This window comes from Salvelinus namaycush, chromosome 26 (genome assembly GCF_016432855.1).
Source record: "Salvelinus namaycush isolate Seneca chromosome 26, SaNama_1.0, whole genome shotgun sequence".
NCBI lineage: Eukaryota > Metazoa > Chordata > Actinopteri > Salmoniformes > Salmonidae > Salvelinus > Salvelinus namaycush.
In genome coordinates, this window is record NC_052332.1 from 30,318,690 (window position 1) to 30,344,927 (window position 26,238).

The 26,238-nt window shown below is 43.8% G+C and overlaps 1 protein-coding gene across 2 annotated transcripts; it reads left to right on the forward strand.

The window, feature by feature from the left end:
• The first annotated feature begins 2,431 nt into the window (after positions 1-2,431).
• Positions 2,432-18,942, forward strand: LOC120021521 (interleukin-13 receptor subunit alpha-2-like). 2 transcript variants are annotated; one of them, XM_038965312.1, is made up of 10 exons: positions 2,432-2,648; positions 3,369-3,474; positions 12,665-12,816; positions 15,421-15,574; positions 15,795-15,915; positions 16,077-16,261; positions 17,342-17,493; positions 17,709-17,850; positions 18,087-18,195; positions 18,281-18,942. In XM_038965312.1, exons 1-10 carry the CDS (start codon positions 2,598-2,600, stop codon positions 18,396-18,398), a joined length of 1,290 nt encoding a protein of 429 aa, XP_038821240.1. In that variant the 5' UTR covers positions 2,432-2,597; the 3' UTR covers positions 18,399-18,942. The 2 variants fall into 2 exon arrangements, with proteins under 2 accessions (XP_038821240.1, XP_038821239.1); XM_038965311.1 differs by having other exon boundaries at positions 2,438-2,648; positions 17,706-17,850.
• Positions 18,943-26,238: the final 7,296 nt, after the last annotated feature.

Below are 26,238 nucleotides of genomic sequence, written 5' to 3' on the forward strand. Positions count from 1 at the left end.
CACGTTATACTGCCGAGGAAACATTCTGATGTATTCTGTACATACAAGTTTTGTATTTTAAAGAAACTAAATGCATGCAATGATCCCAGATGACTGAATCTCATATGTAAATATATATCCTCTATAAATTGTGGAGTGTTTTTCTTTTTATATAAAGGAAATAGAAACATTGTTTCAAGGGCAAAGGAAAATAAAGTGAAATTCTTTCGAACTTTAGAGTTTTTTCTTTTAAATAATTGTCAAAACTTTATTACAGTCATGCATACATACAGCACCAGTCAAAAGTTTGGACACACCTACTCATTGAAGAGTTTTTCTTTATTTTTACCATTTGCTCCATTGTAGAATATTAGTGAAGACATCAAAACTATGAAATAACACATATGGAATCATTATAGTCACCAAAAAAAGTGTTAAACAAATCAAAATATATGTATATTTCAGATGATTCAAAGTAGCCAGCCTTTGCCTTGATGACAGCTTTGCACACTTTGCATTCTCTGAACGAGCTTTACCTGAAAGGCTTTTCCAACAGTCTTGAAGGAGTTCCCACATATGCTGAGCATTTGTTGGCTGCTTTTCCCTCACTCTGCTGCCCAACTCATCCCAAACCATCTCAATTGGGTTGAGGTCGGGTGATTGTGGAGGCCGGCTCATCTGATGCAGCACTCCATCAATCTCCTTCTTGGTAAAATAGCCCTTACACAGCCTGGAGGTGTGTTGGATCATTGTCCTGTTGAAAAACAAATGATAGTCCCACTAAGCGCAAACCAGATGGGATGGTGTATTGCTGCAGAATGCTGTGGTAACATGCTGGTTAAGTGTGCCTTGAATTCTAAATAGATCACAGACAGTGTCACCAGCAAAGCAACCCCACACCATCACACCTCCTCCTTGCTTCACGGTGGGAACCACACATGCAGAGATCATCCATTCACCTACTCTGCATCTCACAAAGACACAGTGATTGGAACCAAAAATCTTAAATTTGGACTCATCAGATTAAAGGACAGATTTCCACCGGTCTAATGTCTATTGCTTGTGTTTCTTGGCCCAGGCAAGTCTCTTCTTATTATTGGTGTGCTATAGTAGTGGTTTCTCTGCAGCTATTTGACCATAAAGGCCTGATTCACGCAGTCTCCTCTGAACAGTTGATGTTGATATGTGTCTGTTACTTGAACTCTGTGAAGCATTAATTTGGGCTGCAATTTCTGAGGCTGGTAACTCTACTGAACTTATCCTCTGCAGCAGAGGTAACTCTGGGTCTTCCTTCTTGTGGCGGTCCTCATGAGAGCCAGTTTCATCATAGCACTTGATGGTTTTTGCAACTGCACTTGAAGAAACTTTCTTGAAATATTCCGCATTGACTGACCTTCATGTCTTAAAGTAATGATAGACTGTCGTATCTCTTTGCTTATTTGAGCTGTTCTTGCCATAATATGGACTAGGGCTATCTTCTGTAAACCACCCCTACCTTATCACAACACAACTGATTGATCAAACGCATTAAGAATAAAATAAATTCCACAAATTAACTTTTAACAAGGCATACCTGTTAATTGAAATGCATTCAAGGTGACCTCATACCTCATGAAGCTGGTTGAGAGAATGCCAAGCGTATGCTAAGCTGTCATCAAGGGAAATGGTGGCTACTTTGAAGAATCTCAAATATATATATTTATTTTTTTAACACTTTTTTTGGATACTACATGATTCCATGTGTGTTATTTCATAGTTTTGATGTCTTCACTATTATTCTACAATGTAGAAAATAGTAAAAATAAAGAAAAACCCTAGAATGAGTAAATGTGTCCAAACTTTGACTAGTACTGTATATTTTTTATATGGGTGGCATTGAACCCCTGATCGTTGGTGTTGCAGCCGCCATGCTCTACCAACTGAGCCACACAATTTGTGAAACTTCTTTTGTCATAATACAGTAAAGTGTACATTTTGGAAACATAACTCCAGTGCCAGTAACTGAAATTGGATCAAGGCTGGCTGATGACTGGTTGGTACTTGTGCACAAAGGGGCTTAAGAGAAGGGAAAGGGTATACCTAGTAAGTTGCACAACTGAAATCATTCAATCGGAATTTGTCTTCTGCATTTAACCCAACCCCTCCGGTTACTGGCCCAATGCTGTTAACTGCTAGGCTACCTGCCCCCCTCCCCCCTCGCCACTTAGAGTGTGTGTATATATATATGATTCCTGGGAAAGGGGAAACAAAACATCCGTTAGTATGAGAGACCTTCAGCCTGCAACCCCCACCCATCCAGGTCAGAGCAACAGCACAGTTGACTCCCCTTCCACAGAACCACATCCATGACCACACTCACAGGCTGGGTGGACAGGCTGACAGGGCTTTCATATTCTATTTATAAATCTGTTCATCAGGAATCTGATAAAACTGCAGATTCACACTAAATATGAGCTTCCTTGTTTGGTAGAGAATCCAGACTTACAGAGTACAATACATGACCCCTGAGACATCAATACATGACCCCTGAGACATACTGTAGTCTTTCCCTGCTGCTTCTGCTGCGCTGTAGTTCACCAGAGAATACAAAAGCAGGCACTTCGCACAGCCCTGATTAGATGGTGCAGGCTGTCAAACATCTACACAGGAGCTCTCTCACTCGATTCACAGTAAGTACTCCTTGTCTGTGGATATGCACTTTTATCTTCTCTGTTCTCTCTGTATTGTATCCAAATGATATCATCTTTATATTCTACTAAACTGTTGATATAAAGCGAACATACAAGTTGTGGGTTGCCTTTGTAAACACACGCTTTGATTTAAAAGCATGCGTTCACTGTATAGTGTATGCATTCTCTACTGTACATGCTTGAAAACATTTACTTTGTACATTAATAACAGTATATTTATATTGATTTCTATAGAGAATTCAATGGCATACAGTACAATAGATTATAACTTGTGCATGTCAACAATGTATTTTCTTCACATTATTAAGACTTAAAAGGTACAGTGCCTTCAGAAAGTAAAGGAGATTTCTTCCACTTTGACATTAGAGTATTTTGTGTAGATGGTTGACAAATTACAATGAAATCAATTTTAATCCCACAACAAAATGTGGAATAAGTCAAGGGTTATGAATACTTTCTGAAGGCACTGTACCTGAGGTTTATATAAAGACAATTACACATTTATTTTAAATAATGCATGTTATTGTTTTCATTTACATAATATTGTGTTTATCAGGATCATTCCGTACCCTTCAGATTCCATACTTTACTGTACTGTACTATATTGGTGTTTGCTGAGAGTATAATTCATGATAAGATATGATATGTGATTGATTTATCAATACTAAATAGTACAATTCAATTCTCATGATGTTCCAGGGGCCAGTTAAGAGAATGCTGAAGAGTAAAAAATGGTGGTGGCTGACAGCCATATTAATGCTTATATCTGACTGGAGTCAGTGCATCAAGCCACAAGAAATTACAGGTTAGTATCTTAAAGTGTATTTCTATTCATTCATCACTGTTTTACTGTAATAACTTGTAATTCCAGGCAGATTTCCATTCTACATCAGATTGATCTAAAACAAAAGGTGGTCCCAAATAAATTGTTGTGAAGGTCAATGGATGTGAGGCAGAATCCCTCCATGCAGACAATTTTTTAACAGACCTTTACTAGATTATTTCAGATGCCTCCCATGTACTTTACTTCGAGTATCAACTCCTCCCCTTATCTGCAATAGCTTCAGAAAGTTCCCACCCCTTGACTTTTTCCACATTTTGTTGTGTTACAGCCTGAATTTAAAATGAATTAAATTTACAATTTTTTCCACTGGCCTACACACAATACCCCACAGCGCCAAATTGGAATTATGTTATTAAAAATGTTTACAAATTAATTAAAAATGATAAGCTGAAACATCTTGAGCCAATAAGTATTCAACCCCTTTGTTATGGCAAGCCTAAATAAATTCAGGAGTAAAAATTTGTTTAACAAGTCACATAATAAGTTGCATGGTATCACTCTGTGTGCAATAATAGTGTTTAACATGATTTTTAAACGACTACCACATCTCTATACCCCACACAAAGTACAACTATCTGTAAGGTCCCTCAGTCGAGCAGTGAATTTCAAACACAGTTTCAACCACAAAGACCAGGGAAGATTTCCAACGCCTCGCTAAGAAGGACACCTATTGGTAGATGGGTAAAAAAAAATACAAAAATGACATTGAATATTCCTTTGAGCATGGTGAAGTTATTAATTACACTTTGGATGGTGTATCAAAACATCAATTTGACAGAGCTTGAAGAATCTTGAAAAGAATAATGGGCAAATGTCCAGGTGTGGAAAGCTCTTGGACACTTTCTGGGTAAGACCAGAAAGTGCCAAAGGTGCTTCTACAAAGTATTGACTCAGGAGTGTGAAAACCTATCTAAATGAGATATTTCTGCATTTTATTTTCAATAAATTTGCAAACATTTCTAAAAACATGTTTTCACTTGTGTGTAGATGGGTGAGAAAAAATAAATATTTAATCAATATTGAGTTCAGGCTGTAACACAACAAAATATGTAATAAGTCAAAGGGTATAAATGCTTTCTGAAGGCAAGAGGTGGCAATGTGGCAATAAATCAGTGTCGGTCGGTGTCGTTTAAGATGAGGGAAGATGATACTTTTTTTTAATGAACATGACCTTATTTATATTACAGCATATTGGATGACTGTCATTCATATTCCATTCACCCAGCTCAATGTAACATCGATAGATTTAGCCTACTACTGTAACGATCGTCTGTTGAAGAAGGTGTGGACCAAAGAGCAGCGTGGTAAGTGTTCATGCTTTTTATATTAAAACTGAACACTGAGACAAAATAACAAAAATAGAACAACACGAAACAACACGAAACAGTTCTGTCTGGTGCAGACACAAAACAACTACCCACAAAAACCATGTGGGAAAAAGCTACCTAAGTATGGTTCTCAATCAGAGACAACGATAGACAGCTGCCTCTGATTGAGAACCACACCGGCCAAACAACAAAGAAATACAAAACATAGAATGCCCACCCAAATCACACCCTGACCAAACCAAAATAGAGACATAAAAAGCTCTCTACGGTCAGGGCGTGACAACTACACGATACTCACATTTTCCTATACCCATCATGAGGTTGCTACAACTTAGCCTGTGAATGAAAGTTTACAATGTAGGTGCACAGGTTGAGAGAATTTTGAGTAATCAAGGTGACAGACAGCAACACATTCAATACCGCGTTGCACACTCTTGCCTGCATCTACCTGAACTAGGGTGTAATCATTAGTCCAACAGTTGCAAATGAGAGTTTCTATTGGACAAATTCAGGTATGTTTATCAAATCAAATTTATTTATATAGCCCTTCTTACACCCTTCTTCAGCTGATATATCAAAGTGCTGTACAGAAACCCAGCCTAAAACCCCAAACAGCAAGCAATGCAGGTGTAGAAGCACGGTGGCTAGGAAAAACTCCCTAGAAAAGGCCAAAACCTAGGAAGAAACCTAGAGAGGAACCTGTCACGTTCCTGACCTGTTTTCCCTTGTTTTTGTATTTGTTTAGTATGGTCAGGGCGTGAGTTGGGGTGGGCATTCTATGTTATGTGTTTCTATGTTGGGTTCAATGTATTAGCCTGAAATGGTTCTCAATTAGGGGCAGGTGTTTTATGTTTCCTCTGATTGAGAACCATATTAAGGTAGGCTGTTCTCACTGTTTGTTTGTGGGTGATTGTTCCCGTGTTAGTGTTTATGCCACACGGGACTGTTTCGTTTGTGAGTTTGTTCCTGTTCGTGCGTTCTTCGTTGTCTGTAAGTTCTCATGTTCAGGTCTGTTTACGTCGTTTATTGTTTGTTAAGAGTTTTTTGTGTTCGTCTTTCTTTAAATAAATCATTATGTCTTCATACCTCGCTGCATATTGGTCCGATCCTTGCTCCTCCTCAGACGAGGAGGAGAACGAACGTTACAGAACCAGGCTATGAGGGGTGGCCAGTCCTCTTCTGGCTGTGCCGGGTGGAGATTATAACAGAACATGGCCAAGATGTTCAAATGTTCATAAATGACCAGCGTGGTCAAATAATAATAATCACAGTAGTTGTCGAGGGTGCAACAAGTCAGCACCTCAGGAGTAAATGTCAGTTGGCTTTTCATAGCCGATCATTGAGAGTATCTCTACCGCTCCTGCTGTCTCTAGAGAGTTGAAAACAGCAGGTCTGGGACAGGTAGCACGTCCGGTGAACAGGTCAGGGTTCCATAGCCGCAGGCAGAACAGTTGAAACTGGAGCAGCAGCACGGCCAGGTGGACTGGGGACAGCAAGGAGTTATCATGCCAGGTAGTCCTGAGGCATGGTCCTAGGGCTCAGGTCCTCCGAGAGAGAGAAAGAAAGAAAGAGAGAAAGAGGGAATTAGAGAGAGCATACTTAAATTCACACAGGACACCAGATAAGACAGGAGAAATACTCCAGATATAACACACTTACCCTAGCCCCCCGATACATAAACTACTGCAGCATAAATACTGGAGGCTGAGACAGGAGGGGTCAGGAGACACTGTGGCCCCATCCGATGATACCCCAGAACAGGGCCAAACAAGCAGGATATAACCCCACCCACTTTGCCAAAGCGCAGCTCCTAGACCACTAGAGGTATATCTTCAACCACCAACTTACCATCCTGAGACAAGGCCGAGTATAGCCCACAAAGATCTCCGCCACGGCACAACCCAAGGGGGGGCGCCAACCCAGACAGGAAGACCACGTCAGCGACTCAACCCACTCAAGTGACGCACCCCTCCTAGGGACGGCATGGCAGAGCACCAGTAAGCCAGTGATTCAGCCCCTGTAATAGGGTTAGAGAAAGAGAATCCCAGTGGAGAGAGGGGAACCGGCCAGGCAGAGACAGCAAGGGCGGTTCGTTGCTCCAGAGCCTTTCCGTTCACCTTCACACTCCTGGGCCAGACTACACTTAATCATATGACCTACTGAAGAGATGAGTCTTCCGTAAAGAGGTTGAGACCGAGTCTGCGTCTCTCACATGGGTAGGCAGACCATTCCATAAAAATTTAGCTCTATAGGAGAATCCCTGTTTCGTTCCGTTTGCTTCTGTTTAAGAAACATTTTCCAACAGAATCGGCACAATGAACACACCCCTGATCAAACACAAACAGTTCACTTTCATAGCAGCAACATACAAACAGCTCATTGTATATATATATATATATATATATGTATATATATATATATATATATATATATATATACTTCCTTCTCGCATCTATCCACTTTCCTCCTCTCACCTTTTCCCTTTGCTTGTCGACTTCAGTGCACTACACATTAGCTGTCTGTGACTGTTACGTCTACTCCCGCTCCTCCTCTCTGGAGCTTGAGTCGCCGGTTTACTAATCACTGGCTCTGACTACCATCATTACGCACACCTGGCTCCTTCGTTACGCGGACCTGCACCTCATCATGACACACACCTGGACTCCATCACTTCACTGATTACCTCCCCTATATCATCACTCCCTTAGTTCCATTCCCCAGGCAGTATTGACTATGTGTTTCATGTCTAGACACTACTCGTCTTGTATCGTTATATCATTATATTATTACTATGTTATTAAACTGCACCTGCTTCTCGACTCCCAGCGTTTATGTTACAGAATACTGCCTCGACAAATGGAAGCAGCAAGAAATCATGTCCCAGACGATAGACGAACAGGGATACCTACTTTGTGGTACTGACGATCAGCTGGCTCAACTGGGGACGGCTATGAAAGAGGTTCTTCGCAGTCTTCAACATCTCAAACATACCTGAGTAGCGTTGCCTTCTTCTAGCGTAGGATATTCTGCCACCAGTCGACCCAGCGAGCAAGTACACCAGCCCATTCAGCTGTCTGTTCAGGTCAGCGATGCCCATTTGTCACTCCGGGATAAATATGACGGAATATTATCTAAATGCCGTGGCTTCCTACTCCAGTGCTCCCTCTATTTTGCGCATCAGATGGGATTCCCCACCACCAAGAGGTCCAAGGTTGCCACAATTATTTCTCTGCTGACTGGGCAGGCGTCTGCGTGAGAGGAGAGGAGGAGCTGGCTTCGTATGAGGGGTTCATGGCTCTGTTCAGAGGTATCTTTGATCATCCACCGGAGGGCAGAGAGAGGGGTCAGCGCCTACTCCAACTACGGCAGGATGACCAGACCACTGCCCAGTACGCGCTCACCTTCTGGACAGTAGCAGCATCCGATGCAGACGGAGACAGCTGGGGCTCTGTCTCTATTGTGGTCAAGGGGGACACCAGCTTCAGCAGTGTCCGGTACATCCCAACTCGGGATCCACGAGAGCAGAGGGACGGTCATGTAATCCTCCATCTCCTGGGGCAGGTGTGAGTATCCCATCTTCATAATTGTCTGCCAAACACTTTTTAGTGTTGATCACACTAGCTGGCTGTCCCTCCTGTCCTGTTTCTACAGTGCTAGTGGATTCTGGTGCTGCGGGGAACTTTATTGACCAGACCCTTGCCTCGTCTCTGAACATTCCCTCATACCCGCTCTCCTCTTTGTTTCTGGTTCAAGCCGTTGATAATCAGCCACTAGGATCCAGAACCATCACACACACATCACCACACCACTCATCCTCACCGTGGAGCTTATTCATCAGGAAAACATTCCCTTCTTCATCATTAGGGCACCAGCTCACCAGATCATTCTCGGCCTCCCATGGCTCCAACGCCATAACCCCACCATCTCATGGTCGAGGATGAGAATCACGGACTGGTCACCCAAATGCCGGAGGACCTGTTTTCCTGTTCCTTCTCGAGTCATAGCCCCTGTGGTCTGCGACGTAGATGTGGACATTTGCCAGGCTCTGGAGAGGGAACCCGCACCGTCTACCTGTCATCCTGAGCGCACCTACGTTCCCATGGGGATAAGGGAGCGGCTGTTGATCTGGGCACACACAGCTGTCGTCGCTCGACATCCTGGGATCACCCGTACTATACAATCACGCTCCAAAAGTATTGGTGGCACACCTTGACGCAGGACGTTATTCGCTACGTCAACTCCTGTTCTGTGTGTGCCCAAACTAAGTCCCCTCGGCATGCTCCAGCAGGGAAACTCCTTCCCGTGCCTCAGCGTCTCTGGTCTCATCTATCCATTGACTTTGTCACTGATCTCCCCTCCACTGACGGTTTCACCACCATTTTCATGGTTGTGGATAGATTCTCCAAATCCTGTCGTTTCAGCCCTCTTTCTGGTCTCCCTACTGCTCTACAGGTCGCCGAGGCACTGTTCCAGCAAGTCTTCCGGCATTATGGTCTTCCAGAGGATATTGTCTCCGACGTGGACCCCAATTCACATCACGGGTATGGAGAAGCTCGGGGTCACGGTCAGTCTCACTTCCGGGTATAGGCCTCAGTCCAACGGGCAGGTGGAGAGGATGAACCAGGAGCTGGGGAGGTTCCTGAGGAGTCTTTGCCAGGACCGGCAGGGGGAGTGGGCCCGATTCCTTCCCTGTGCGGAGTACGCAGCATCCGGCAGGGCAGGTGGAGTAGGAAGTTCCTGGTGGAGAGCCAGACGCGATCACCAGGATGAAACACGGGAAACTTACTGTGGTGGCCATACGCCTGATCCTTCTGGTGGTGGACGATGTGCTGGAGCCTCACGTGGGTGGCGTTTCACAAATCCTCTGCACGCAAGAACCACTCGTCAACTGCAGAGGCCTCTGTCTGGCTCGGAGTCCACGTAGCCAAGGCCAGCTGATATCCCAGGATGCACTGGAAGGGAGTCAGCCCAGTGGAGGAGTGACGAAGTGAGTTCTGGGCGTATTCTGCCCAGGGAAGGAACCGGGCCCACTCCCCCTGCCGGTCCTGGCAGTGACTCCTTAGGAACCTCCCCAGCTCTTGGTTGGTCCTCTCCACCTGCGTGTTAGACTGAGGCCGGTACCCGGATGTGAGGCTGACCGTGGCCCCCAGCTTCTCCATAAAGGCATTCCAGGCCCGAAATATGAATTGGGGACCACAGCATTAATACATAGGGCTAAGTCCATAATATGGTAAGAACAGCTCAAATAAGCAAAGAGAAATGACAGTACATCATTACTTTTAGACGTGAAGGTGCAGTCGCAAAAATCATCAAGCGCTATGATGAAACTGGCTCTCATGAGGACCGCAGCAGGAAAGGAAGACCCAGAGTTACCTCTGCTGCAGAGGATAAGTTCTTTAGAGTTAACTGCACCTCAGATTGCAGCCCAAATAAATTATTCACAGAGTTCAAGTAACAGACACGTCTCAACATAAACTTTTCAGTGGAGACTGTGTGAATCAGGCCTTCATTGTCTAAATTCTAATTTTGGGCCAAGAAACACGAGCAATGAACATTAGACCGGTGGAAATCTGTCCTTTGGTCTGATGAGTTCAAATTTGAGATTTTTGGTTCCAACAGCCATGTCTTTGTGAGACGCAGAGTAGGTGAACGGATGATCTCTGCATGTGTGGTTCCCACTGTGAAGCATGGAGGAGGTGGTGTGATGGTGTGTGGTTGCTTTGCTTGTGACAATGTCAGTGAATTATTTAGAATTCATGGCACACTTAACCAGCATGACTACTACAGCATTCTGCAGCGCTTTGCCACCCCATCTGGTTTGCCTTTAGTGGGGCTATAATTTGTTTTTCAACATGACAATGACCCAACACACCTCCAGGCTGTGTAAGGGCTATTTGACCAAGAAGGAGATTGATTGAGTGCTGTATCAGATGACCTGGCCTCCACAATCACCCGACCTCAACCCAATTGAGATGGTTTGGAATGAGTTGGACCACAGAGTGAAGGAAAAGCAGCCAACAAGTGCTCAGCAAATCAAATCAAATTTTACACATGGTTAGCAGATGTTAATGCGAGTGTAGCGAAATGCTTGTGCTTCTAGTTCAGTGCAGTAATATCTAACAAGTAATCTAACAATTCCACAACAACTACCTAATACACACAAATCTAAAGGGATGGAATAAGAATATGTACATATAAATATATGGATGAGCGATGACCAAGCGGCATAGGCAAGATGCAATAAGATGTAAACATTATTAAAGTGGCATTATTTAAAGTGACCCATTTATTAACTTGTATCCTGAATTTCCGCCTGACTGACGTGCCCAAAGTAAACTGCCTGTTATTCAGGCCCAGAAGCCAGGATATGCATATAATTGGTAGAATTTGATAGAAAACACTTTGAAGTTTTTAAAACTGTTAAAATAATGTCTGTGAGTATAACAGAATTGATATGGCTGGCGAAAACCCAAGGAAAGTCCATCTGGATTTTTGGGGGGGGGAGGTCACAGGCCTTTCCAATGCAAGTCTATGGGTCTATATATAAAAAATTCCTCCCAGATTGCAGTACTTATGGCTTCCACTAGATGTCAACAGTTTTATACAGGGTTTCAGGCTTGTTTCTTGAAAAACAAACAAGTAATAGTAGTCTTTCCAAAGGGAGCTCAACAGGCAAAGTTGTCTTTTGGCACGCATGAATGAGGGCGCGCTCTTCGTTATTTTCCTTTCCTATTGAACACCGTTCTTTCCGTATGAAATATTATCGTTTATTTACATATTAGGGTAGCTGAGGATTGTATAGAAACATTGTTTGACTCGTTTGGAAGAAGTTTACCGGTAGCTTTTTGGATTCCTTTTTCTGTATGTTGAAGGAGTGGATTACTGAAATCAATGGCGCCAACTAAACTGACTTTTTTGGATATGAAGAAGGATTTTATTGAACAAAACAACCATTCATGTTGTAGCTGGGACCATTGGGATTGCAAACAGAGGAAGATCTTCAACAGTAAGGGATTTATTTAATTGCATTTGGGATTTTGTTAAGCCTGTGCTGGTTGAAAAAATATTTTGGTGGGGCGCTGTCCTCAGATAATCGCATGGTATGCTTTCACCGTAAGGCCTTTTCGAAATCTGACAACGCAGTTGGATTAACAAGAAGTTAAGCTTTTAAATGATATAAGACACTTGTATGTTCATGAATGTTTAATATTACGATTTTGTCATTTGAATTTGGCGCTCTCCAATTTCACCGGATGTTGTCGGAATAATCCCGCTAGCGGGACAACTAAGTGGCCAATGATTTGAGTCTGTATGTAGGCAGCAGCCGCTCTGTGTTAGAGATGGCTGTTTAACAGTCTGATAGCCTTGAGATAGAAGCTGTTTTTCAGTCCCTCGGTCCCAGCTTTGATGCACCTATACTGACCTCGCCTTCTGGATGGTAGCAGGGTGAACAGCATATGTGGGTACTCCTTCCAGACCATTGTAAAAGCATTCCAAGTGAATCTGGTTGAGAGAATGCCAAGAATGTGCAAAGCTGTCATCAAGGCAAAGGGTGGCTACTTTACAGAATCTAAAATCTATTTGGATTTTTTTAACACTTTTTTAAATATTATACATGATTACATATTTGTTATTTCATACTTTTGATGTCGTCACTATTATTCTGCAATGTAGAAAATAGTAAAAATAAAGAAAAAATAATTTCAATGTCAAGAAATTGTGGTACCAATTGCAGATTGCCCCTTTAATGCTTAACGCAAACTTGGTGGCTTTGCTCTATCAACCTTTGACCTGGAAATACTGTGTACTTCATTGACTTTCAGTGGATCCTCCTGAGAACGTTGGGGTTGATGACCTTGGCCACCTTGGGCAGCTCGACATCCACTGGACGTCTCCTGTCAGCCTGACCAACCTGACTGACTGCTCAATGAGATACCACCTGGAATACTTCAACACATACCAGAACAGATGGACTGTAAGTCACTGGACACATAACTAGACATTGCCAAATGTGTACCTGACACACTGGAGGGTTATTCTAGAAACACTTGTACAGTGTTGCCTGTCTGTCAAGACTGTGTGTCCTAAGGCCACTGAGGCCCTGGCCAAGGACACTATATTCTTATACACAGAATAATTAAAACAAATATGGTACACCATCCATAAACAGCCTGGCAAGACCAGTAATGTTAATATTTCCCATTTACAGTGGCTTGCAAAAGTATTCACCCACCTTGGCATTTTTCCTATTTTGTTGCCTTACAACCTGGATTTTTCTTTGGCGGGGGGTTGTAATATTTCATTTACACAACATGCCTACCACTTTGAAGATGCAATATATCTTTTAGTGGAATAAGACAAAAATGGTGGTTTCCCAGAGTGGTTTCCCCTTAAACCACTCAAGTGTTGCTTTAGCAGTATGCTTAGGGTCATTGTCCTGCTGGAAGGTGAACCTCAAGCCCAGTCTCAAATCTCTGGAAGACTGAAACGGGTTTCCCTCAAGAATTTCTCTGTATTTAGCGCCATCCATCATTCCTTAAATTCTGACAAGTTTCCCAGTCCCTGCCGATGGAAAAACATCCCCACAGCATGATGCTGCCACCACCATGCTTCACTGTGGGGATGGTGTTCTCGGAGGGATGAGAGGTGTTGGGTTTGTGCCAGACATAGCGTTTTCCTTGATGGCCAAAAAGCTAAATTTTAGTCTCATCTGACCAGAGTACCTTCTTCCATATGTTTGGGGAGTCTCCCACATGCCTTTTGGCGAACACCAAACGTGTTTGCTTATTTTCTTCTTTAAGCAATGTTTTTTTTTTTCTGGACACTCTTCCGTAAAGCCCAGCTCTGTGGAGTGTACGGCTTAAAGTGCTTCTATGGACAGATACTCCAATCTCCGCTGTGGAGCTTTACAGCTCCTTCGGGATAATTTTTTGTCTCTTTGTTGCCGCTCTGATTAATGCCCTCCTTGCCTGGTCCGTAAGTTTTGGTCGGCGGCCCTCTCTTGGCAGGTTTGTTTAGGTGCCTTATTCTTTCCATTTTATAATAATGGATTTAATGGCGCTCCGTGGGATGTTCAAAGTTTCTGATATTTTTTTATAACCCAACCCTGATCTGTACTTCTCCACAACTTTGTCCCTGACCTGTTTGGAGAGCTCCTTGGTCTTCAGGGTGTCACTTACCTGGTGGTGCCACTTGCCTGGTGGTGCCACTTGCCTGCTGGTGCCACTTGCCTGCTGGTGCCACTTGCCTGCTGGTGCCACTTGCCTGCTGGTGCCACTTGCCTGCTGGTGCCACTTGCCTGCTGGTGCCACTTGCCTGCTGGTGTTGCTGACTCTGGGGCCTTTCAGAACAGGTGTATATATACTGAGATCGTGTGACAGATCATGTGAAACTTAGATTGCACACAGGTGGACTTTATTAAACTAATTATGTGACTTCTGAAGGTAATTGGTTGCACCAGATCTTATTTAGGGTCTTCGTAGCAAAGGGGGTGAATACATATGCATGCACCACTTTTCTTTAAAAAAAATATTATAATAATATATTTTTTCTTACCTTTTTTTCTTTATTTTTTAATTTCACTTCACCAATTTGGACTGTTTTGTGTATGTCCATTACATGAAATCCAAATAAAAATCCATTCAAATTACAGGTTGTAATGCAACAAAATAGGAAAAACGGCAAGGGGGATGATTACTTTTGCAAGGCACTGTATTTTATTTAGAGATGGCAGAGTCCCTTAGCCAAGCAATTGCTTCCGGTCCTGCTGTGTTGAGGGTGAGTAGGCCTCCGCTGAGTTTGTAGATTGGACAGACTTCAATAATGTGGTGCATGGTTTTCTCCACCCCACAGGCACATAGGGGGCTTTCTTTAATGTTCCGTCGGTGGAGGTTGGCGAGGCATGGGCCAGTCCTGAAAATATTGAAGGTGGACTACTCCTTCCTGGTGTGGTTGACACCAGGCTGATGTTGTGTGGGGATAGTGATGAGGTGCTTATCTGTCAGGTCCAGTAACCCCCATTATTGTGTCCAGGTCAGATATGTGTTGAAGTCGTTATTGGGTGGGTCTTCCCAGATTGGCTTACTTAATTGGAGGCATATCTTTGGTGGGTTGAGGAGGTCTTATGGAGCAGCAGTTGTGGGGCGTTCTGGACCTTTCCAATCATTCTGTGGGTAGTTTGTCATCTCCGGATATGTGGGGGGAGTGATGTTTGCCAGGACATGGAGCCAGGGAAGCGGGGTGGATCAAAGTGTGCCAGTGTTGATGCGCATGGTGGAATATTTCCCTACAATGTTATCCTTTGGCTCTGTTTACATTTGTGGTTGCTTAGACATAACGGCATTTAGCTTCCATTAAATTATACTGTGGTGTTCCCTGTAATTGTAAAACAGCCAACAGTATTCTTAGGGGGAGTAGGAATGACAAATTCATCAATGTATTCATGAGAGAATCATGAATAGATTTTCAGATTTTCCAAATCTTTTCAATATGATCTGTGTCTATAGCTATTAGACCAGAGTGGTGACCAAGTGCCTGAGGTATGAATAACATGAATGTAATATTGTCTGTGTACGAATAGGTGATCAGGACTGTACGGACATGGTACCGTGCTCAGTTTGACCTGGAGAAGGAGGTCAGGGTACGGATCTCAACCGTACTGAGGGGAGCCTGCACTAACGGCACTGAGCTGAAGAGCCCCTTCACAGAGATGGTCCTGCCACCCAATAACACAGGTGAGGTCAGGAGGACAATATGCTTTTGTAAATATGGAGTTGTTTGGTTCGGATTAAATTACACCGATAGCCTGACAGAAAGAGGGAGAGACTTCTTTCCCCTCATTATCCTATATATAAGAAATGATCAATGATAGGGGAGTGCTGTATGGACGGAATTCTCTACAGGCACCATCATGATAATCTATGAATCCCTTCATCTCTTTTGAATTCCTACCAGGTCCGGGTGACTCCAGGGTCCAGGGATTTGGCTGCGTGTTCTATCAGAAGGAGGTCATGGACTGCACCTGGGAGACGGGATTAGAGGAGCCAGCCCACTCCAAGCACAGTCTGTACTTTTGGTATGTCACCCTATCATAACATTATGTACATGATAACATATCTCCTGCCATATGAAGTACCTACATGTCTGTACCTGTGTAGACTGGTTTCACTGCATTAATATAATCTCTGTGAATGCTGCTCTAAATTGCATTCTGTGGGTGTCTGTGTGCTTCTCCAGGCATCGGGAGATGGAGCAGGCTGAGGAGTGCCCTCAGTACATCCACTCCAATGGAGTCAGGACTGGCTGCACATTCACCAGGGACACTCTCCCAGAATTCAGTGCTTTCAACATATGTGTAAACAGCTCCTCCCCCAAGGTGGCTTTGAGGTCGGCATTCTTCTCCCTGCAAGTTCAGAACCACGGTAACACTCACATCAGGCCATGATATGCCTCACCTTTTCAATGCAATACTGCTATTGTTTGGATATTTGCTATTTTCCATAAACATTGTTCAACTACCCATACAGTTCCTTTCCATAACGTCTTTTAATCAGTGTTAACATATCCAAACAGATATCATCTACTTTAGTAACTGGGGATGCGCGTTGGTTTTTATTGTTGCAAACTGGGAGTTTGCAGATTTTGGAGTGGGCGTGTTACGTTCCCCAGTTTCTGTGTTTTGGGTTTGTTTGTGTATATGTGTATTTCAGGAAATGGCTTCCTGGATTCCCCCAAGCAGCTGATTGGTCTGCCCCATTGCAGATTGGAGCTCTGATCCTGCCCTCTCGTTAGGGGATACAGCTGTCGGCAATTACCGACTCCTTCATAGCTTGAAAAGCCAGTGTTCCTTTGAGGAAGAGAGTGTTTCTGGGATGTCCTGTGTTGGTTGTTGTGCAGAGACAGTTTTATTGAATGTATTTTGTAGCCGCTACTTCTGTGGTATGTGTGTGCCAATAGGACTCAGTGTTTAGATTATTGAAATTGTTCACTTTAAGTTTGTATTATTCTGTTTAATTTGTTCCCAGGGGGGAAGGGGAAGGCACTTTGGGAGTGCTTAGGCAAGAGGCCTGTGGGCATACATATACCCATAGTATGTACTCTGTCTATGCACACTAGGTAAGACCTGGGTGGATCACCCTGTGTATTTTGGTTAGTGTGCCACGTGGCGTTAAGAAAGGTAGGAGAGGGGACTCTAACTTGTAATATCTTCGCTTTGGTTCCGTCCAGCCCCTTTTCCCCACAATTACCATGTTAAGGAAATAAATTCCCAGTAAACAGTAATATTCTCTGCCATCCTTACCCGCACCTACAATCACATACGTCTTTCACTCCACGGGAAGTTGAGTGTAGCAGGGTGTTGCGTTCCCTCGAAGAGTCTTGTGTAAATGACTGTTTTTCCTACTAACTGTTCTGTCTCAGGGCACACACTGATACTTGTAATGACATCATTATATTTTATATTTTCTTTGTGAAAACATGACTCGTTTGTGTGTACTCTGCAGTGAAGCCTGCAGCCATAGAGGCAGTGCATCTGGAGGCTGGTCTAGACAGGAGGCTCCAGGTGCACTGGGACTTACCCCACGAAAGTATCCCCAGCCACTGCCTGGAGTATGAGGTGGAAACCAGCGAGGGCGTAGGCGGGCAGCAGTTGTTGGTATGCCCTTACCGCGCCCTGTATTTATGACATGCATGGATTAACTGAGTTCATATATTGCTTTATCTTTTCACACCTTTAATGTTTTGACGCATAACATTATTGACTAATTCATAGGTACTTAGATGACGCTTTGAAGAAGCAAATTCTGTTATTGGTTAGAGAACAAACTTTCTGGAGTTTTCCTCATCTGATACTGTTCCTGTCACCAGAAGCAGAGGAATGTAACCAGGGAGATGACCCTCACTTTCCTCTCAATGGATGGAGCCCACTGCTTCCGGGTCAGGTCCAGGGTGCACCACTACTGTGCTGACAGAGGCTTCTGGAGTGATTGGAGTCGTTGGTTCTGTCACCCAGGTAACATTGTGGTAAAACATTTCTCCATACAGAAATTATATCCTGGTGTATATCCTTAAATGCAATTTATAGAGTTGCCTGTTCCTCTTCCATGCAAATGCCTCACTTTTACATTAAAAGAACTCATACTAATTACTGGATCAACGCACTTTCTTCCATGTTTGGACATACTGTAGATATATTTCCCCCCCTGTAAGAATAGATATTTGAACCCATCTCTTTTTCCCTTGATATAGAGCAACCTCCTGGTTTTGTGTCAGATGCTGTGGTGGTCTGTGCGCTGGTCATCGTGGTCATTATCTCCATGGTGGTCCTGTCTCTGTGTGGCCTGGCACTCTGGACAAAGTGAGTACACACACACAATCCATATAGCTAACACTGAAAGACTGGTGAAGAATCATTGCAAATCTTAATCTACTCTGTCTCTTAGGTGTAAAGGCAGAGAGTGGAAAACTATGCATTTCTGTCCCCTGCACAAACTGATGGAATACTCCAAAGGACTCACTGCTTGTGATCCTTTTCCCAATAAAACAAGAAGGAACAAGTAGTAGCCTTTGCAAGCATTACCTGGGGGCACACAAACCATGAAGACATAGAAGTTACACAGGTGATTAAAACACACACGCTCATGTGCACACACGCACCCACACACCCTTATGCACAAATACATGAAGAAGAGACAGTAAATAACCATTGTCATGTTCAAGGCAGAGTAATATTGATGTGTATACTGATATTCATCTCTTATGTACTGATGTCTTCAAACAGGTTAATGTAACTCAATACAATATTAAATAGTCTTGCCAAACTGTTTATGCAATGTAAGACTCCAGGCATTAAGTTACACAATATATCCTTAAAGAAAATGCCACAGCTCTTTATACCCATTTTGTTTACTTACTACATGTATTTTAAATCACAAATTATACTTACTGGAGTAATTGTTTGTAGTAGTTTGATGCCATTGTATTAAGTTGAATGTATCTTTTAAGTCCTTTGCATAGAATTCCCAAGCCTGTTAACATTAAATGTGTTGGATGGTGTTGTGAAGTCATGTTTTATAAAACTATGCTTCTCGTCTATACCTATAAAGATGTGTATTGTATTTGTAGTGATTGCTGTTTCAGAGCGCTTGCGACGTATGGCACCATGTGGCCAGTCATGGCGACTAAGTGTACATTGTTGCTCTTACAATGACATGTTGCTGAAATGGCTTTATTTCATTGCCTTAACTGGCCATCTACTTGAAATAAGTTTCTGGAAATTCCTCTAATTCCAGTAGGAGTCCTTTATCCACCTCGAAACAGACTAGAGAATGATGCACTCCCAGATACACATTCTCTATTTTAATTTCAACCATTTTATATCTATGATGTACTAAGTGTCTTACTAAAAATCTGTAAAAATATCATCAGGAGCTGATTCTCTTGATCCCGTACAGCATCTCTGTCCCACTTATTGCAGAATCATTGACCTATATTCTTAACTTCACAATTGTTTCTGGTGTTCTCCCTAAGATCTGGAAAGCGGCATGTCCTCCCTCTACACAAAGGAGATCTTTCTGACTTAGATAAATTGGATGGTAGTTATCTTGCCTTTCCAAAATTTTAAAATCCCTGGCCAACCCTCAGCTAAGAGCTTTCTTAAACTTATCATTCTATTCTAAACTCAGCTAAAAAAGAAACGTCCTCTCACTGTCAACTGTTTATTTTCAGCAAACTTAGCATGTTTAAATATTTGTATGAACATTAGATTCAACAACTGAGGCACAAACTGAACAAGTTCCACAAAACATGTGACTAACAAATGGAATAATGTGTCCCTGAACAAAGGGGGGTCAAAAGTATCTAGTGTGGCCACCAGCTGCATTAAGTACTGCAGTGCATCATCTCATGTACTGCACCAGATTTGCCAGTTATTGTTGAGATGTTACCCCACTCTTCCACCAAGGCACCTGCAAGTTCCGGGACATTTCTGGGGGGAATCGCCCTCACCCTCCGATCCAACAGGTCCCAGATGTGCTCAATGGGATTGAGATCCGGGCTCTTCGCTGGCCATGGCAGAACACTGACATCCCTGTCTTGCAGGAAATCACGCACAGAACGAGCAGTACGGCTGGTGGCATTGTCATGCTGGAGGGTCATGTCAGGCTGAGCCTGCAGGAGGGGTACCACATGAGGGAGGAGGATATCTTCCCTGTAACGCACAACTTTGAGATTGCCTGCAATGACAAGCTCAGTTCGATGATGCTGTGACACACCGCCCCAGACCATGACGGACCCTACACCTCAATCGATCCCACTCCAGAGTACAGGCCTCGGTGTAACCCTTTGACGATAAATGCGAATCTGACCAACACTCCTGGTGACACAAAACCGCGACTCGTCAGTGAAGAGCACTTTTTACCAGTCCTGTCTGGTCCAGCGACGCTGGGTTTGTGCCCATAGGCGACGACATTGCCGGTGATGTCTGGTGAGGACTTGCCTTACAACAGCCCTCAGTCCAGCCTCTCTCAGCCAGTTGCGGACAGTCTGAGCACTGATTGTTAGTTCCTGGAATAACTCGGGCAGTTGTTGCCATCCTGTACCTGTCAAAAGGTGTTCAAAAGGTGTGATGTTCGGATGTACCGATCCTGTGCACGTGTTGTTACACGTGGTCTGCCACTGCGAGGATGACCAGCTGTCCGCCCTGTCTCCCTGTAGCGCTGTCTTAGGCATCTCACAGTACGGACATTGCAATTTATTGCCCTGGCCACATTGCAGTCCTCATGCCTGCTTGCAGCATGCCTAAGGCACGTTCACGCAGATGAGCAGGGACCCTGGGCATCTTTCTTTTGGTGTGTTTCAGAGTCGGTAGAAAAGGCCTTTTTAGTGTCCTAAGTTTTAGTGTCCTAAGTCATAACTGTGACCTTAATTACATACCGTCTGTAAGCTGTTAGTGTCTTAACGACCATTCCACAGGTGCATGTTCATTAATTGTTTATGGTTCATTGAACAAGCATGGGAAACGGTGTTTAAACCCTTTTACAATGAAGATCTGTGAAGTTATTTGGATTTTTACGAATTATCTTTGAAAGACAGGGTCCTGAAAAAGGGATGTTTCTTTATTTGCTGAGGTTAAATACCAGTTTGGTTTTAGACCTGGACATAGCACAGTTTGGTTTTAGACCTGGACATAGCACAGTTTGGTTTTAGACCTGGACATAGCACAGTTTCAGCTGCTACACTTGTTCTAGATGTGTTCAATTGCTTAAATAATCATTGCTTAAATAATTAAAACCATTGTGCTGCCTTATTTGTAGACCTTTCCAAGGCCTTCGACACAGTTGATCATTACATTCTCATTCAAAGGATGACGGAAATAGGCCTGGATCAGGATTTCTTGCGTGTGGTTTGACAATTATCTGTCAGGACACAATGCCTGATTTCTGATGGTGTCAAGTCTATTTCCCTGGATATTACAAAAGGTGTACCACAGGGATCAGTATGGGACCTGCTCTCTTCACTATTTATAGACCAATATTATTTATATCTGTTAACTTGTAATATTCATCTGTATGCAGACTACACTGTTATGTATGCCATTGCCCCAACTGTTGACCAGGTGTTGTTAGAGTGCCCCCCCTCGCCCTCAAAACAGCCTCAATTTATCGGGGGATTGATTCTACACAGTGTCGAAAGCATTCCACAGGGATGCTGGCCCATGCTTACTCCAATGCTTCCCACAATTGTGTGAAGTTGGCTGGATGTCCTTTGGGTGGTGGACCATAGTTATTTTTTTGTATCCAATTGGTAGTTAGTCTTGACTCATCTCTGCAACTCCTGTACGGACTTGGGAGAGGCGAAGGTCGAGAGCCGTGCGTCCTCCGAAACCCAACCAAGCCGCACATTTTTTTTTGTTGACACAATGCCCACTTAACCCGGAAGCCAGGTGCACCAATGTGTCGGAGGAAACACCTGGTGACCGTGTCAGCGTGCACTGCGCCTGGCGGGTGGTGGACCATTCTTGATACACACAGGAAACTGCTGAGCGTGGAAAAACCCAGCAGCATTGCAGTTCTTGACACAAACTGGTGCACCTGGCACCTACTACTATAACCCATTCAAAGACACTTCAATCTTCTGTCTTGCCCAATCACCCTCTCAATGGCACACATACACAATCCATGTTTTGTTTTCCATGTTTTGTTTTCCATGTTTTTCGTAGCAGTCAGACATCTATTTGTCCTTTACCGTCCTGTGTATATATCATTTTTCTTTGTATATATTTCGTATTTATTTTTAATCTCAATTTCCATCTACGGACTGAACATATTCTCCTGCAACTCGCCTCACCCAATGTGGTACGGATCTGCTATTTTTTACACTTTATCAGAAGCTAGCCAGCTAACTAGCTAGTAGGCAATTAGTCACTGCTAGAGGTCATCACTGTTAACTCGGACATTAGCCAGCCTCAGCCTGGTCAATTCCTGCCAGTCTGCACAGCGCAATATCAACCCAGAGCATGTTGGACTGCTTTCTCTACCACATCTCTGGATTCTTACCGCAAGCTCTGAACCTTTACACCAGATCATCGCAGCTAGCTAGCTGCTATACGAGTGGCTACTCCTGGCTAACGTCTCTGTCCCGAATCAAGCACCAGTTAGCCTGGAGCTAGCCTCGAGCTAGGCCCATCTCCCGGCTAGCCGAAGAGGTCCTTCAGCCAATTCTTGGGCTACAATACTGTTAAAGGAATTTAATTCCTATATGTTAAATTAAAACACTCTGCCCATTCCTAAGAATTTGTAAGATACTTAGCACTTATTAGCATAAAATGGACAGAAACCAGTCTCAAAATCAATCAATCAATAGCGTTCATTCTCGAGAGTACTGATCATAGTACAATTTACATCAGGTTATATAATAATAATGACGTCATAGGTTTTAAAATGTCCTTCCTCCTCTCGGATACAATGGCAATACAGTTCACAGCCTCATTACGTTGTCTGCCACCTGTTAAACAATCTACAACCAGCCCAAGGTCTCTCCCCTCCCTAAGTAGAGACAGAATTTCCTGTAAGGAACACATCATTCCAGCCTGTCTGAAGATAACTCCATTCTTTCTAACAAGGAACACATTATATTCAGCATTATGATTATAATAAGATTCATTCATCCATACAGTAACATAGTAGTATTCTGTTTAGTTATAATTCTAAGTCAAATGTATACATATTTTAGTCATTATTCATAAAAATCCCGTAACAAATACCTTTTTTGCCAATTGGCCTGGACCCTTTTACTGCCGACACGGAGACCAGCCGATCCATCACGACTGGTCTACCGACGTAACCGTCCGAGGGGGTCTCAACAGGCTATTCTGTTACGATGTCGCCGATGAACCATCTACTAGCCCCGGCCCACTAGCTTTTCTGAACGCTGTGTCCCCTGCTCGCCTAGCGTAGTAGTGACTACCAAACGGCACCCTGACTCACCTATTGCTGCTCTTTTGACCCTATGATCACTCGGCTACACAGCTGATGCCCCCTGGACTGTTTCAATAACACGGTACCTCATTTTGTTTTCCTGTCGGCCTCAAACTCATGTTCTGTATGTACCTAACTAACCCGCTCTGCCCATTCATCGCCATTTACCCGTTGTTGTCTTAGGTCTCCTGATCATCACCTGTGTTTGCTTTATGCCTCTAATGTCAATATGCCTTGTCTACCGCTGTCTTGGCTAGTTCTTACTGTTTTATTTCACTGTAGAGCCCTCAGTCCTGCTCAAAATGCCTTAGCTCTTTTTGTCCCACCCCACACACATGCGCAGACTTCACCTGGCTTAACTGGTGCCTCCAGAGACGAAACCTCTCATCGTCACTCAACGCCTAGGTTTACCTCCACCGTACTTGCATCCTACCATACTATTATCTGTATATTATGCCCTGAATATTTTCTACCATGCCCAGAAATCTTTTATTCTCTGTCCCCAACGCACTAGACGACCAGTTCTTATAGCCTTTAGCCGTACCCTTATCCTCTGTTCCTCTGGTGTTGTAGAGGTTAACCCAGGCCTTGTAGCCCCCAGTTCCACTCCTATTCCCCAGGCGCTATCTTTTGTTGACTTCTGTAACCGTAAAAGCCTTGGTAAAAGCCTTGGTTTCATGCATGTTAACATCCGAAGCCTCCTCCCAAAGTTTTTTATTCACTGCTTTAGCACACTCCGCCAACCCGGATGTCCTAGCCATGTCTGAATCCTGGCTTAGGAAGGCCACCCAAAATTCTGAACTTTCCATCCCAGACTACAACATTTTCCACCAAGATAGAACTGCCAAAGGGGGTGGAGTTGCAATCTACTGCAGAGACAGCCTGCAGAGTTCTGTCTTGGTATCCAGGTCTGTGCCCAAACAGTTTGAGCTTCTACTTTTAAAAATCCACCTCTCTGGAAATAAGTCTCTCACTGTTGCCGCCTGTTATAGACCCCCCTCAGCCCCCAGCTGTGCCCTGGACACCATATGTGAATTAATTGCCTCCGATTTATCTTCAGAGTTTGTACTGTTAGGTGACCTAAACTGGGAAATTCTCATACAAATGATCAAGGAACCTACCAGGCACAACCCTAAATCTGTAAACACGGACACCCTCATAGATATCATCCTGACCAACCTGCCCTCTAAACACACCTCTGCTGTCTTCAACCAGGATCTCAGCAATCACTGCCTCATTGCCTGCGTCTGTAATGGGTCCACGGTCAAACGACCACCCCTCATCACTGTCAAACGCTCCCTAAAACACTTCAGCGAGCAGGCCTTTCTAATCAACCTAGCCCGGCTCTCCTGGAAGGATATTGACCTCATTCCGTCAGTAAAGGATGCCTGGTTAGTCTTTAAAAGGGCTTTCCTCACCATCTTAAATAAGCATGCCCCATTCAAAAAAATTTAGAACTAAGAACAGATATAACACTTGGTTCACTCCAGACCTGACTGCCCTTGACCAGCACAAAAACATCCTTTGCCGTACCGCATTAGCATTGAATAGCCCCCGCGATATGCAGCTTTTCAGGGAAGTTAGGAACCAATATACACAGGCAGTTAGGAAAGCAAAGGCTAGCTTTTTCAAACAGAAATTTGCATCCTGTAGCACAAACTCCAAAAAGTTCTGGGACACTAAAGTCCATGGAGAATAAGAGCACCTCCTCCCAGCTGCCCATTGCACTGAGGTTAGGAAACACTGTCACCACCAATAAATCTATGATAATCGAATTTCAATAAGCATGTTTCTATGGCTGGGCATGCTTTCCACCTGGCTACCCCTACCCCGGTCAACAGCTCTGCACCCCCCACAGCAACTTGCCCAAGCCTCCCCATTTCTCCTTCACCCCAAATCCAGATAGCTGATGTTCTGAAAGAGCTGCAAAATCTGGACCCCAACAAATCAGCTAGGCTAGACAATCTGGACCCTCTCTTTCTAAAATTATCCGCCGCAATTGTTGCAACCCCTCTTTCTTTCGTATTGTTTGAAATCCCCAAAAAATTGGAAAGCTGCCGCGGTCATCCCCCTCTTCAAAGGGGGAGACACTAGACCCAAACTGTTAGGCCTTTCTAAAGTCTTCAAAAGCCAAGTTAACAAACAGATCACCGACCATTTTGAATCCCACCGTACGTTCTCCGCTATGCAATCTGGTTTCCTAGCTGGTCATTGGTGCACCGCAGCCACGCTCAAGGTCCTAAACGATATCATAACTGCCATCAATAAAAGACAATACTGTGCAGCCATCTTCATCGACCTGGCCAAGGCTTTCGACTCTGTCAATCACCGCATTCTTATCGGCAGACTCAACAGCCTTGGTTTCTCAAATGACTGCCTCGCCTGGTTCATCAACTACTTCTCAGATAGAGTTCAGTGTGTCAAATCGGAGGCCCTGTTGTCCGGACGTCTGGCAGTCTCTATGGGGGTGCCACAGGGTTCAATTCTCGGGCTGACTCTTTTCTCTGTATACATCAATGATGTCACTCTTGCTGCTGGTGATTCTCTGATCCACCTCTACACAGACAACACCATTCTTTACACTTCTGGCCCTTCTTTGGACACTGTGTTAACAAACCTCCAGACGAGCTTCAATGCCATACAACACTCCTTCCGTGGCCTCCAACTGCTCTTAAATGCAAGTAAAACTAAATGCATGCTCTTGAACCGATCGCTGCCCGCACCCGCCCGCCCGTCTAGCATCACTACTCTGGATGGCTCTGACTTAGAATATGTGGACAACTACAAATACCTAGGTGTCTGGTTAGACTGTAAACTCTCCTTCCAGACTCACATTAAGCATCTCCAATCCAAAATTAAATCTAGAATCGGCTTCCTATTTCGCAACAAAGCCTCCTTCACTCATGCTGCCAAACATACCCTCG

Bases quoted from the DNA above. Each gene is read 5' to 3' on its own strand.
- LOC120021521 (XM_038965311.1), top strand. From the start codon at position 2,598: ATGGTGCAGGCTGTCAAACATCTACACAGGAGCTCTCTCACTCGATTC. The intron at 16,262-17,341 runs GTAACACTCACA...TGTACTCTGCAG, and splicing joins CCTGCAAGTTCAGAACCACG to TGAAGCCTGCAGCCATAGAG. The intron at 17,494-17,705 runs GTATGCCCTTAC...TCCTGTCACCAG, and splicing joins TAGGCGGGCAGCAGTTGTTG to AAGCAGAGGAATGTAACCAG.